At 39.0% G+C, this 14,741-nt stretch overlaps 1 protein-coding gene across 1 annotated transcript in view; it reads left to right on the forward strand.

Moving 5' to 3' along the window:
• Positions 1 to 14,741, forward strand: part of LOC104833332 (kalirin-like) — a 164,411-nt gene that overhangs the window by 60,120 nt on the left and 89,550 nt on the right. The window contains exon 6 of the mRNA XM_010569924.1: positions 8,856 to 8,978. Within this exon, the coding sequence (XP_010568226.1) occupies positions 8,856 to 8,978 (123 nt within the window). The remainder of the gene's footprint in view (positions 1 to 8,855; positions 8,979 to 14,741) is intronic.

Consider the following 14,741-nt stretch of genomic DNA (forward strand, 5'->3'; position numbering starts at 1 on the left):
CCAAACTCATACAGCATTTTCAACTGAATGAAATTGTATCTCACGGATTCTGAACACTGAGAGGAAGATCCTTCATCTGGGGACCCACTCTGATCTATTTACATAATTTACACTGTTTTTTCCATTCATGAAGCTGTTGTCTATTTATCTCCTTTAGTATTACATTTCCTATCCAGCCAATGAATTAATTTGCACTTAGACAGCAAGCAGTTCTCTGTAGATGATCTGTGCCCAGGAAAGGCCATTTCCATTTTAAACAACAGAAAATCCTTTCCAGGAATGCCTGAGTGTTTGATGTCACTAGGTGTGGTGGAAAGGTACAATATTTCAAAAAGCAAGCAAAAATGCAGATGCATAAAATACGCCCAAATATCATTAGTCATATTTATGTGTTCGGTATCTGTAATTTTCTCCCACCTTCAACAATAAAATTATCACATCTCTTCAGCATTATAGGAATCACGTGCCTTACTTTGTGCATGGCTGTGGCTTGATATCTGTCAGGAAAAAAACACAGATCTCTTACTCTGGCATTTACTAGGAACATTCAGCATGAGTGTGTTGGAAATGGTGCTCTGATATTAATACAAAGCTATTTGTCATGTCACACATCTAGCTAATTTGCTAGTGGGTTGACAATTGGGCCTATTGTCTGGAATAATTTAATGTGCTGTAGCTTAAACTTACTGTACTCTATGAATCATATACACAGATATTTATAATGGAAAAACTGTGTTCATGCAGCATTGAGGTTACACAAATACAGCTGTGGGTCTGAATCTTCAGCTGGTGTAAATTGGCCTCATTGGAATGACACCAATTTACCCTGGCTGTGGACCATGCCGAACACATGTGAAAGGGAAAGATCTGGCAGAAGTATTGGCTCGTCCGTCACCATCTGTAAACAAGAGGCAAACAGAAAAACAAACACAACTTTGTATTTAGGCCTTGGCTTAGCAAAGCATTTAGATGTACACTGAGTTCTATTTTAAACCTACAAGTGCTTTGATTTAATTAAGGCTGTATTTGTAGAGTGGCGATAGGAGTTACAGCAGATTGGGATTTTTTTCTGTTGAAGCAGTTTTCATCAAATTTGATGATTCATGAAAAAAATGAACTATGCTGTCGAAGTTTTCTTTAAGTCCAAAATTTATTCTGGGGCCAATACACTCCTGTCTGAGAACAGCCATTTTCCTAGTGACCCTTCATGTAACCAACCCAGTGTTAGGGCTCTGTGGGCACTGCTGGGCGTTAAAGGCCCTGACCAGCCTCACCTGGGGCCTCCCCAACCCCTGCCCATGGGCCAGGAGCTGCATTTCAGCTCAGCCGTGGGTATCGGCCTCCAGCTTTGCCCCTGCCCTGCCTGGCCATGGGCCCTGCTGAGCTGGGGACTGATCCATTGTCTGATTTTGTGGCATGACCTGAGACCTGCCTTGTCACTGTGGACCTGTGCTGCAATCGTGGGGCTGTGCCTGAACCTGATTACCTTCACTAGACCTGGTCCTGACCTGCTGATTGACTTCCTAGCTTAAGCTTGGACTTGTCTGGTCACCACAACTTGCCTGATGATCTCTTGATTAAACCTGATTGCTATCAGCCCTCAGGGGCTGTGGGACAGGTTCTGACTAATGAGGCCCCTGTCCTGCCTGCTGGGTCTTTGTTTCTGGCTCCTCAGCCCTTAGGGAGCAGCTAGCCTGGACATCCAGCATCAGCCCTCTGTTCTCCTGAATTTAGCTCAGAGGCTTGAGCGGAGGGATTTTTCTGTATTCCAGGTAAATGTCCTGATTCTTTAGACTGTTGGCTCTTTTCGTGTGCTCCTTTGTGGAGGTGTTGCACTTCTGTTGGCCTTTTCCAGATGTACAGGTGACCTAGATAGGTCTGGTTCCAATTAAACTGTAGTTATGATTCTTGTCTGGAGGCACTAGGAGACTTTCTTGATTGATTGCCTTTTATAAAGGTAGCTCACGTGCAAATCTTTCCAGGGTCAGGCCTTACATATCAGTGTAGACTGTACCACAAATCTGTTGCATGGTATTCTTTTTTTTTCAAATACTGGCTAAATTCAATTGCAGGAGATGTAAGGAATACAGCTTGATTTACCTTTAATTGAATTGTTGTGAATACTTCAACTCACTTAATGAGATAGGAATAGACCTTGTAGCCGGAAACTTAGTAAATCTCAAGAGAGGGACCCTGGCAGTTACTGTTCTACGTGTGTTATTATTTTGTTTATATTGTGGAAACATATAAAAATGAACTTGCTTATCTGTAGATGCCCTCAGAGTGGCACTTTCCACTCTCTGTTGTAGATTAGTCAATTTAACACTGGCTAGATAGTTTTGAAAATTCAAAATGTACATGGACTCTTATATGGATCTCTCTTTAATAAGTGATGCGTGCTTATCTCCAGCATTTTCCAACCTGTGGATCATGGATATTAAGTTCCTTAGTAGTTGGTAAAGGTATTCAATAAAACAGATATATTTTCCATAGACTTTAATTTGCTATAGCACTTGCCTTTAAAATTTTATGGGGTCCACAAATTGGAAAAGATTGGAAAGCACTAATCTAATAGGGATTTCATCTGGCATATAATTAGTCATCTGTCCTTTACTCAACTACAGGAAAGATATTCTTTCAGATTAATTTTTTTTTTTTCCTCTTTGTTAGCAGCATATGGAGCCATAGTGAGAGAATACATTTGTGCCTGGTGCATTACATGTGAGACTGACTGGAGTCTATTACAAAACCCTGCCTCATATTTTTTCTAAGTGCTCTTGAACTTGCTCTTCTTATTTGGAACGTAACCCAAGTTGATCTTGTCAGAACAAATCCAGTATACACTGCTGGTCCTTGTCAATATTTATGCAGGAGGCTACCAAGAGAAGAGATAGTGAGGTAATGCAGAAGGTACTGATGTTAATTCAGTAGCTGTTGCTCTCCTGTTTTTGTATCTTCTTTTCCAAAGTTGATGGGAGAAGCACTGTGCAGGTGATCCTAGATGATGTCAGCTAGGCTATTTCCAGCAAAAAAAATCAAAATTCCACAAAGTCCTGTTAGGACCTTACTTTGGATAGAAAGATAATCATGAACTAGAACAAGTGCAGAGAGAGGCTGTGTATCTTATGAAGAAATAAAAGAGCTGGGCTCTAGTAAAATAAACAGCAGGAGAGACAGTGAACGCTCCCTGTCCACACTGGAAAACGTTAAAATACCTGGGAGGAGAAATTTTTTAACTTAAAGGACAGTGTTGACCTAGTCTGATTTAAGTCAGAGAATATATGAAGACTTCAGTAACAGGACCAGAAAGTTTCTGGAACTGCCTCTCATAGGAGGAGCTGAGCTGTGGCACTTAACTAGTTTTCAGGTGGAGCTTCATCCCTTTATGAAAGGAAACTTTATACTGTGGTTAGCTGCCAAAAGCAGTGATTGGACTTGACCTGAATGTCCCTTTGGGACCGTTTTCTTGATATGTATCCTATATTGTTCTTCAAGATGGTGTGATTATAATGGTTATCATTCTGCCCTTTCTTACCCGTATGAGTTTGATATTTATGGCTCAGAAATTACAGAGAAGATGATTTGCTACAAGCAGGTTCATAATTAATTCCAGTTCTAGTATAGTGTTAGATGGATTTGGGATTTATTATTTTTAGCATGTATAAACAATTTCATTAATAAATATATTCAGTTCACTTGCTGCCAAAACCATGAGGGCTGTAATCCTCCCATCAGCACCACTTGGCATAGGGTGTGCTGCCAGCCGTGTGATGGGAACATCATCCTGTGGTGCTGTGCACCACTGTTCCAGAATCCAGTGCTAATGCTCCTCAGCAAGCTCTGACAAAAGCCAGAGAGCAGAGGTTATTATGTGAAATCTCATTTTATCTGAAGTAGGGCTGGACTGCACACAGTCTGCATACATGCTGTTCCATTATCCATGTGTTTCTTCTCTGTTCTCAAACAGCTGTTCTTGTCCTGTACTCACTAGCCTGCCAGATGTTACAAATCTAGAGAAAGTATGGAGTCACATTCTCCCTCTTTAGGACTTACTCATGGCCAGCTTGAGACCTGCTCTTTGGTCTAACACTTAACCTGGATTTTCTAGTAACTCATCAACTATGATGACAAAACATGAGGCTACGAACTCATTGTTGCCAGCACGACTGGCATTGGAGATATGATCTGATACCCTAACTCTCCAGTGAAGTGGCCTCAAGACCACATGTGTAATAATTACTGGTGCATGTATGATTGTTAGACAGTTAGGGTAGATGCTTTAACAAAGCGTTGGGTGGAGACCCTCTGGATCATTCTTAGTTCTTCTGACTCCCTCATAAGAGACTAATTTTCTTAATGAAATGCAGCACTTAACATTCTTCAGCATATGCATTCACTTTCCTTTATGTATTATTAGGAATGGGGACTACAAGAGATGATCACATTGGAGTTTATCTTCGGTTTTAAGTATGCTTAGCTCCTCCCCCCAGCTACTCAGTCACTGGAAAACTCTTAACTACTTAATTAGTCTCCAGATTATCTACAGCAATGTGGAGAAGTGCCAGTCTGGGAGACATTGAGGACAGTTGGTTCACATGTTTTAGGTGATATAATGTCCAATCTTAGTTATTCTGCACTCCTTTTAGTGTGAATTCATGACTGCAGGAATGATTAGCAGACTTAAGAGAAGAATTAACTCACTGGCAGTCAGCATGACTCCAACTAAGAAGTAAGTCAAAGGAATAATTAAAGATCCATTAACTTTATGATAATCACTAGGCTAGGTTTTTTAGGGCAGTCTTTTTCATGAATAGGATGAGATCAATTGATACAGTGCTATATTGCAATGTTATAATAACACAGAAAATCTCAGTTAGCTGAGACACTGTATCTGGTTTAAACTGATCTCACAGGGCACATTCTCCAGACTCTGCTATTTACTGTATTAAAAACTCATTCCTTTGACAGGCAAACTAACTTATCAAAGGATGTTGAACTTTCTTTCAGGAGCTCAAGTTAGCCCCTTGACACCGGAGTGGTCCTTGCAGGGTTGAGTAAAATAGCAATTGTTGGGTCATTGCCATGCTCACATCCTTAATGGCGTGCTTTAATTAAGCAAACTAGGCAGCACACTCACTTCAGGAACACAGGAAGCATCGGTGTTTCTCATGTAGAAAACAAGTTTAACTTGAAGTCTTTCAGGAAATATTGCTAGTAATATGGGCCAGGCCAGACAATGTTGACAGACCTTTATATTGAAACCTCCTGGCCACACATTGCAAACTCTCACAGCATCATCATGAGTCACCCATCATCTGGTATTTTCAGAGCCTCGACTTCCAGTTGTATTATCATGAGAAAATTGTTTAAGTGCATTTTAGACTTTGTGGTCAAAGAGAAAAGTTTGAAAACACAATCCATTAGATATCAAAAGCAAATAAGACCCCATTTTTATGTATTTATTGATTTATTTATTTAAATCCCACATTTGTTAAGCAAACCTTGTGATCTGTGGGACTGTGCGATACTTATCGTTTCCACACATCCTTGGTTGGAGGGTGAAATTACGAAGTTTTCCATGATGCCAAAAGAGAAGAAAACCCACTAGTCTCTTCTGGGTGCTTGGGAAAATGTCTAGAGTTAAGTAAGCATTAAGCAGAAATGCTTGAGAAGTCTGGGAAGGAACCAGCCCTGGAAACAAAAGCAATGTAGACAAATCCAAGCAGTACTGTGCCCAGGCTGTGCTGTTTTGAGGGTCAAGTTAGTATTTCCACACAGCACTGGACTGTGCCATGCAGAGGTACCAATTCATGTGGAACTTGTTTGGATATCTCAGATATAGTAATGCTTTGCATAAGGTAGACATGTCTGCAGTCTTGCAAAGCCCTGGTTGCTGTATAAAGTAAGAATGACTGTAAATACTGCTTATTATTCATTAAGACTCAAGAGCAATGTAAGTTTTTACATTACAAAGTGCATCATTAACCCTACTTTAGGCTGTAGTGAATCTGCATCTTTTTATTCTGCACTCATTCCTAGGCAACTTGCTTTATTTTCTCCCTGCTCCAAACCACATGAAACTCAAAACTCTTCATTCTCTGGGCTTTCAAGTGAGACCTGAGAGAGTCAGGGAGAGACTCCAGACCATATTGATGGGGAATAATTTGCTACAGGCATAGGCCAGCTGAAACCAAAGTAATTTTTTATGAAGACTACAATAGAAAGATTGAAAGTCTAAACTGAAATTGAGTCTCTTCCAAAATCTGCTATTGTCCATGAGTAGAAGGTTAAAAAAACATACTGTTTCGGAAGGTGGTACAGATCTCACCACTGAGGTCTGTTGCTCAAAATTCTTGAAGGTCATCCTTTCAACTGCTATTGCGTATTTCAGTTGATTAAATAAGACAAAAAGATTAATCATCTCCTAAATTTCTTTCTTTTTTTTTTTCTTGATAGTTTATTATTGTATTTTAAAAGGCAGAAGCCTGGTTTAACGTAACCTAGATTCTCATCCAATAATATGTGTATAGATTAGATGGCGGAAATGCTCCCTATCCACAGAATAATAGATTACTAGTTTAAATTACTTGTCTTTAAAAGATCCTGATTTGGCTTTGCTGAGCATAAAATACTAGATTTACTGTTTATTTTTAGTGGATTGCTGCCAGTTCTTTTTTCCCTGAATGTCTTTATATTGTTTAAAACATTAAGAAATGTTCACATCAAACGTATATCTACTTACAAGTGTGTGTTGGTTTCTCAGCAGAGATGTAAAATCTTGTTGTTGGGACATGAACTTTGCTGTTATGGAATTTTTCTCTCTTTACTGGCTTTATAGCTTTTTCTTTAAGCCCTCAAGTGTGGGAAATTATTTTGTGCTAATGTTGCTTATTAAATCTTAATAAAGTGAGAAAAAGGAATCCAATGAGAAAGCTTTAGGTGTCTCTTCAGGTTAAGGTAGGTTGTTTCATTCTGTTTAATTGGCAGTAATGTTTGAAACGCCTGACCTCATCCTTGCAAAAATCTTTTTATTTATACTTTCTGAAAAAATGGTGGTAGGCCTGATTTTGATCAGCTCCATGGGTACAAACGAGAAAGTAACTGTGTCAATGAGATTACTTTGGACTTGCATCATTGTAACTTGAACCAAATTTGGCCATTAAGACTATCATCAACACAAAATACAAGCTAGTACAGACTCTGTAGTTGCAAGTATATTTTCATAAACAAAAGATTAAGAAGTCAGGCATATATGACAGATTTTTGGGACCAGGTCAGTGTAGTGTGTCTGGTGGCGTTGGAGCACTTGCAATGTTTATTTGCCTTTTGATGAAAGGGATATTCAATATTATTTCTGCAAATCCCCTGCATAAAACAGTGCTCTCCCCTGCTGAATTGAATGCTCAGCATGAAATGCTGAGTTTATTGCAGGAATCTCAGGTGAGCCATACAGGGCCTTTTCTCTACTCTTAGGAGCACTATCTCTACAGGGAATGGGTAACTGACCCTGAGAAACTACAGCAACATACAGTGCCTGAGCAGTGGGCTCTGAGTGTTCTTCAGCTGTCACAGGTCAAAAATTGTTATTTAGTGCTAAAAAACAAAACAGCTCTTGACTGGAGGACACACAAATGTAATAACAAAGATCTGGACTGATCCTTTGACTGTAAGGTGGTTGCTTAGAAGCTGCATCACTTGCCTTTTCACCGTAAAATGCTTTCTCTAACACCAGGAACTGTATTGACCTGACCTCTACTGCCTCTACGATTAGTTTTTCTTTCCTTATAATGAATTAATACATTGGTTATTTTATTATGAAAGAGTCCTTATTAATGGACAGTTCCCCAGCTTGCTGGGTTGGAGATGAGGGAACACGGTTTGAAGGGATTCTGTAACAAAAATATTTGCAGAAGAGAAGAAATCTGAGATTGTAATGCCTGCAGAGCTGTAGACAGGAGTAAAGAATGGAAGGTTCTCACTTTGAATGCATTTATTCTCTAACACAACACAAAACAAGCCAAAATATAAACATGCTATCTCCTAGCTGAATTGTGACAGCTTATAACAAATGAACGTGCTGCAGATTGAAACATCACATTAACGTGCTACAAAATAAGGCATGAGTTTCATCATCTTCATTCAATATATTTCTCTCTGTCTGAAGTACTGAACTATCCATTTTGCTTGAAAATACATTTGGAAGTGGGAGAAGTTGAAATGTGTACTTTTTATAGATATTAATAAAATACTTTTTTTTTCTTTTTCTCTCTTCATCCCAAAAATAATAAGTGGAAGATAGACTGGATTCTGGCTTTAGAATTGGAAAGATCTAGGAAATATAAGCGTAGGAAGTCAGCCGGCTATTTTAATGTAACATTTGGAAACTTTATGTATAGATGAAAAAGAAAGGGGGGGGTGACAAAATCACATCAATAATATTTATGGAATTTTTGGTCCATTTCTGGATTAAGGGTACTTTATGAACTGCTAGATCTTCGGTCAGTGAAGCAACCCCTGATTTTAGGTCCCTCTGCTGCCATCTTTCTATATATGAAATTCCCATTACTTACAGGAAAAGACTATGGGATCAGCTTACTGAGGAACATGCTTTATGAGTTATGTTTCCTGACCTATCATTCTGTTAATAATGAAATATGGTGATAACTTAAATGCTTCTATTGCTCGACAACAGCTTATTTTGATGAGAAACATAGATGAGGGGTTTGCTGTCTGTGTTGCATATGTATCTGTCTCAGAACTGTGGATTTTTACATTTTGGACTTTCTCTTATTTTTTTCATCCTTGTCTAACACTTTTTTTTTTTTTTTTCCTCTGTCCTGTGTGAATACTTCTAGATGTTCGACTGGATCAGCCACAACAAAGAATTGTTCCTGCAGAGTCACACAGAGATCGGCGTGAGCTACCAACATGCCCTTGACCTACAGACACAGCACAATCACTTTGCCATGAATTCCATGGTGAGTTGAGGGCATCCTGTGAACAGTGTGTCTGTGTATGTGAGTGAGAAAAGGGCCGGCATGTGAGGCCACCTCCAGTTCAGAGAGCGCTGTGGACCTGTGAGAGGTGAAGTAAGGAAGGTCAGGCTGGGCTGTGGCAGCAGCCGTCTTCCCAGAAAGCAGTGTTGCCCTGTCCACCCAGACACTGATATATGATTATTTCCTAGACTTCAGAGCAGCGCAGTCCTGTGGAATTTGTTTACATTTTGGAAAGCAAATACAGTATTTTTTAAGTTTTTGACATTTCTTTGACTGGGAATTAATGAGAGCTGTAGGTGGTACTATAATAATTTATGCTTCTCCCCCCATGCCCTGCTAAGGTACTTTTCAAAACCTTGAAAAAGAGACACTAATCAAGCTGTCAGTTGTGGCGACAGTGGGATTTTGGCTTTTTCAGTAGTTAATCGGTCAGTCCTTTTGAATACAACTCAATTTACCTTAGGTTTAAAAAAACCAAACAAACAGAAAAACTATCATTACACATTTATAAGTGCTTTGCTCTCTTTCTTATTCTTTCCAGGCATAAGGTACTTGTTCTGGAAACTGCTCTGCTTTCGGCACAGAAATGAGGACAGAATGTATTGATGTTTTGATTGTTGCACTGGGTTAGAAAAATGTGTGCATACCCCTTGCTGCAATTGCAGAGACGAGCCCTCTCTGAATGCTCTCTGTCAACTATACAAAAGCTTGCCCTGAGTAAACCAACTCCTACAGGTGTACCTCTTCATGCTGTGCATGGTCAGACTACAGTTGCACTCAGGCTGAGACCTCAAACGTGGTGGTTAATGTTTAAGTTCATGGTGTAAATCACTAGAGAGCCACGCCCTACTATGCAGCCAAAGGGCAAGGTACTTGAGAGCAGCTGTCCGAAATGTGAAAAAGAGGTCCCAACTACCTGAGGTGGTTGCTTTCCTTATAATGAATTAATACACTGCTTTCATAAGATTACAGGTGTTAACCCTGGTATTCTGGCCAAATTCCAGATCAGGTAATTAACTTCTCTGACCTAAATTCCACCCACCATTTCCACCTACCTAGCTGTTCCTCACTAAAGCACTGTGCTTCATTAGGGCATTGCATAACAGTGGAAGATGAAAAATGTTTATAATGTCTATTAATGTATTTATTGTGATGATAGTTGAAAGGAGCACTGAAAAACAGGTACTAGGCACCTGATTGTTAAGCTTGCCATCATAATGCCATCTAGCAAAATACAGGATAGCAAGGCCTCCATATAACACTGCTGCTCGCAGAATCCTAACAAATAAATGTGTCCTGGAAATTAGTTTATTAAAAGTCATTTGGCTTATGAAAGATGCAAAGTCGGTCATAATTCTTCAGAAAACACCATTAGAAGAGTCAAGCTGGAGGATGTCCCTTTATCCTTTTTGTGGTACTGTCTGGTATGGTTTTCTTAAAATAACTGGGAGCTAAACTTGGAAAGAGATAATTATTGTTAATAGAAAACTAATGAGTGACAGGGAGGGTCCACCTAATGGAAGAAAAATTATTTTCCTCCATTCTTCTTCCATCTTTCCCCAAGTGAACTTTTGGGAATGAGGGATGCAAGGAAGTGAGACATTTGCAAAGATCTTGGGGGAACTTTCCGGGGCAGGGACCTCTCAGTGGCTGCGCTGTGGCTTGCAGCTGTGCCATCTCAGTGCTGCCAAACTCCTGTCTAATAGAGCTGCCCAGGAGAGAGACCTTTTCAGCTGAGGGGAAAGAGTGTGACAGATGATGCACCTCCCATTTTGTGCTGTCTCCAGTATAACCCACACACGTGTATAGTCATATGGAAGCCTATACAGTCAGCATGAATCAATCTACAAAGAAGATTGTCTCCTCTGTCTCTTTAGCAAGAGGATCTATGTTGAAAGGCATTAATACTGGGCACCCTTAACTTTCCACCTATAAGTATGGCGAGAGACGACACTCAATTCTGCTTTAATTAATTGGACTGAAATATGACTGTGTGGCAGAACCCCACAATGTAATAAATATGCCAAACAATGTATACGTTCTCTGATAATCCTCCTTATAGGAATATAACTCAAAGAGAGCAGTACACATGTATGTCATTTTTCATATGCTACCTTTCTTTTAGCTGTAGTTGCATTTTAGATCCAGAATCCCTTCTGATGATGGAGGTATCTTCCTTTTGGTTTTGGATCAACATCAATTCATACAGCAAAAAGGCACAGTTCGTTCAACTTGGATTTCTATTTTTAAAAATTCTTGTGATATGCTCTCTCAGCAGGAACTTTTTTAAAAAATTCTTCAACAGATTTCAGTTGTCGAACAGAGGTTACATAAGGAGTTGTGGTATTGGTATTGACAGTATGGCAAAATCAGGATAAAAACTACAGAAATATTTCAGGATACAGATGCAACTCAGGACTATGCTTTTCATTTTCTTGTCTTTTTTTTTTTTTTTTTTAATCTAAATGAGGCCTCCATGGTATTTATCAGAAATATCAGAGTTTTACTCAGTGCTTGAAATTTCTCATGATCAATTAAGTTTCTCAAGACTTTCCATATTGCTGAAAGGCCTGTATTTGGGTTATGTGTCTGCACAATGGCCTTTCTAGAGGGGGTTCCAATGCCAGGGTTGCACAGACTGGCAAATGAGGTGAGTTTTACAGCCTGGTGAACTTGGCTTGTGGAACTAAACAGGGCTGCTGTCTTACAGAGGCCTGGGCATCCTGGTTTTGGAATAGCAGATGTGGGGATATATCAAGCTGAAAGGACATTTGGAAATCAGTGGGAAAAGGGTAATAATCTTAAGCTGCAGGCTACTTGAACTAACCTGGAGCTACTGTTCTTAAGTTGGTGTAGTGCTGCCATCAGCAGTGTTGCTCTTTTTTTTTTTTTTTTTTTTTTTTAGACGGAGCAGATTCTTTGCTAGAAAAATGTGGAGTGACTCCTGGTGCTCCTAAAAGTCAGTATTGTGAATATGAGGGTGTTAGTATGCAGGAAACATCAGCTTGCTGCATAAGGGTGTTGGGCTGCATACTAGTCACTCCATTGGTGATAAAACACGCAGGAAGAGCAAGAGGAGATTGAAACTAAAATGACCCTTTCCTGGCCACAGCCCAGCTCGTGTGGTAGATGGTAGTTTTGTCTCTTGGCATGCACAAGAACTCTATGCAAGCCTATGTGAAGACACTCTGTAGTAAGGATGAAACCACTGCATTTGTTCAAGGCAAGAGCCAGTGATGGTCAGCAATGGGCTCAAGACAGATCAATTTACTTGAATGAAGTAAAACCAGAGAAAGTTGGGTGATGACTGAGCATAGTGGTACGACATTACATACCCCAAGCTTACACAGCAATCTGAGCCATACTTTGGTTGTCGGAGAGGTGATGCTAGAAATATGGATCAGGTCTGGTTCATGTGTAACAACACTTTAGTGAAGGAGAGTCTCACTGATAACAGAGAAACTAGCAGGAAAGAACCACCATAGCTAACTGTACCTGTAGATATACAAGGTGTCTATGTTTTGTCAGGTTTTCTCATGTACAGTCTGATTATGTGGGGTTTGTTTTTTTTATCCAATATAGTTTTCTCTAAGAAAACTACAGTCAGTGATGTTAGAAGTACATAATCATGCAATTGCTACTGCACAACTGCCCTCATTCAACTGGATGTCTTATTTTTATGGCAACGTCTTAAGTTCAGTTCTTCGTGCTACCATCTGGTTTCTGTTGGAGACTGTTAGAAAATGACTAGTGTGTATTATTTGATAATATTTATATTGCAGTAAGAGTGGGAGGTTTAGGTCATTGTTCAAGGTGCTATACACTTTCAAAGGAAGAAATGGTCTTTGCCTTGCAGTCTGTTGCCAAAGGCTCTGCTCCTACAATATTTATATACATAAATTACTTTTGCACATCGGGAATCTTCTTGCATTGTTACCCACTGATAAATATTTGTGAAGTTAAGGATTAGGATTAAGTAACATAATGCAAAAGGTATTAGAGAGAAAACTATAGCTCTGGTGAATTTACTGTTAGGTATGTACTCATTTGTGTTTATAATCCAGTATTCCTCAATCTCTTTATGTAATACCCTTGGCTGCAAAAAGAAAATGACAGGAATCCTTTCCTGTTTCTTACCAGAGAATGGGGAGGCTATTGCCCTCAGATCTGTTTGCAGTCCCAGGTGAATATTGTGACCTACCCAAGACTTAAAACTTAAGATTGTGGTGAGTTTTAATAAATTAAAACATTAATATAATTCATATCAGATTAATATCTGATGAGCCTTTAAGCTCTCTCATGCTAATTACAAAACTCAAATATCTGGCTACCATGCTTTGGACTCAAGACATGGAGATTGGTTAAAGAAGAATGACATTTCAAACACAGTTAAATGGTGCTGCTTTTTTTTTTTTTTACTATATAAATCTTTTGGTTTCTGAGTTTCAAGGGTGAACTAGATCACACTGTAAACTTCTTATCTGGGAATTTGTTTTATAATTGTGACTTTGCTAGAAATTTGCTTTATAATTTAGCTAGATCTTTTTTTTAAATGCAATCTATTAGTCCCAGCAACTGTTGGATTGAGAATAGTTCAGCTGTCATGAATCTGAGTAACAAAATAATGAAAACTTGAAGCATTCTTATCAGTTGTGGGGCTTGGGGTTGTTTATGGCTTTGGGGGTTTGTTTTGTTTTGTCAATACATTAAAACCAGTACTGAGAGAAGATATGGAGGAGGACAATGTAGCTGAGGATGGCTGTATATTTTGCAGGGAAAAACCCTACAAACTTCAGTGGAAGTTGGATCAGATCTTGGATCTCGAAGGTGTTTTGGTTGGTTTTTTGGTTTTGTTTTTTGGGGGGTTTTGTTTTGTTTTCTTTACACTACGCCTAGTGTCCTTTAAGCTTGGCATAACTAATAATAGTTAAAATATTCTCTTCAATTCCTCCAGAAAATATGCTCTCCAAATATTTATTGGGTCATGCCTTTTGTCACGTGCTCTTCCTATACATCTCTATAGGCATGCTGTGACCAAAGCTCCTTCTTGGAAAAACAATTTGATACTCTGTTTTTTTTTTTACAATAATAATTCTTCCTTTTAAATGAACAATGTGGGATGTGGAGAAGTCATGTATTTTAAGCAATAAACTGTAGTGCGTGGGGGTTTTTTTTTTTCAAATAAGGACCATAGATTTTTTTTTTTCTGTGATTCAAGGCCATGCTTGTTTCCACTTCAGTTTTAAAATAAATTATTAGTCTTTATCACAGCTGTATAATGTTTATACTGAAGCCATAATACTTTTCACAAAGACAAATATTTAGCTTCAACATTTTGTGAGTAATCTCAATAATCTAGTAAATTCACTAGAGAAGAAAAACAGTGTTTCAATATGACAGAAAGCATACTGGTTGTAGCTCTGCAATTGGATACATGGTATATTTGGTATTTGTTCTGACTGAAGTTATTCGTATTTCCTTTGCCAGGACATTTTTATGCCTGGATCTGTTAACCTCCTTAAAGAATGAGTTATCACTTTCTCTGGGTCATGCATGAAAATGGCAGAGTTCAGTGCTGGCACTGCTGCCTGTCGTGCTGTCAGGAAGTTAGCTGGCTGACGCTAGATGGAGATGCATGTTGTCCTAAGAAAGTTGCAATACATTTCAAACGTTACAATTACCATGTAAAGGCTAATGATGTCTGTTGAAAATTCCCAATGTTTATCTTAAATGAATGGTATTTTT

Source organism: Haliaeetus leucocephalus, unplaced genomic scaffold (genome assembly GCF_000737465.1).
Source record: "Haliaeetus leucocephalus isolate CR32 unplaced genomic scaffold, Haliaeetus_leucocephalus-4.0 Scaffold1, whole genome shotgun sequence".
Lineage (NCBI taxonomy): Eukaryota > Metazoa > Chordata > Aves > Accipitriformes > Accipitridae > Haliaeetus > Haliaeetus leucocephalus.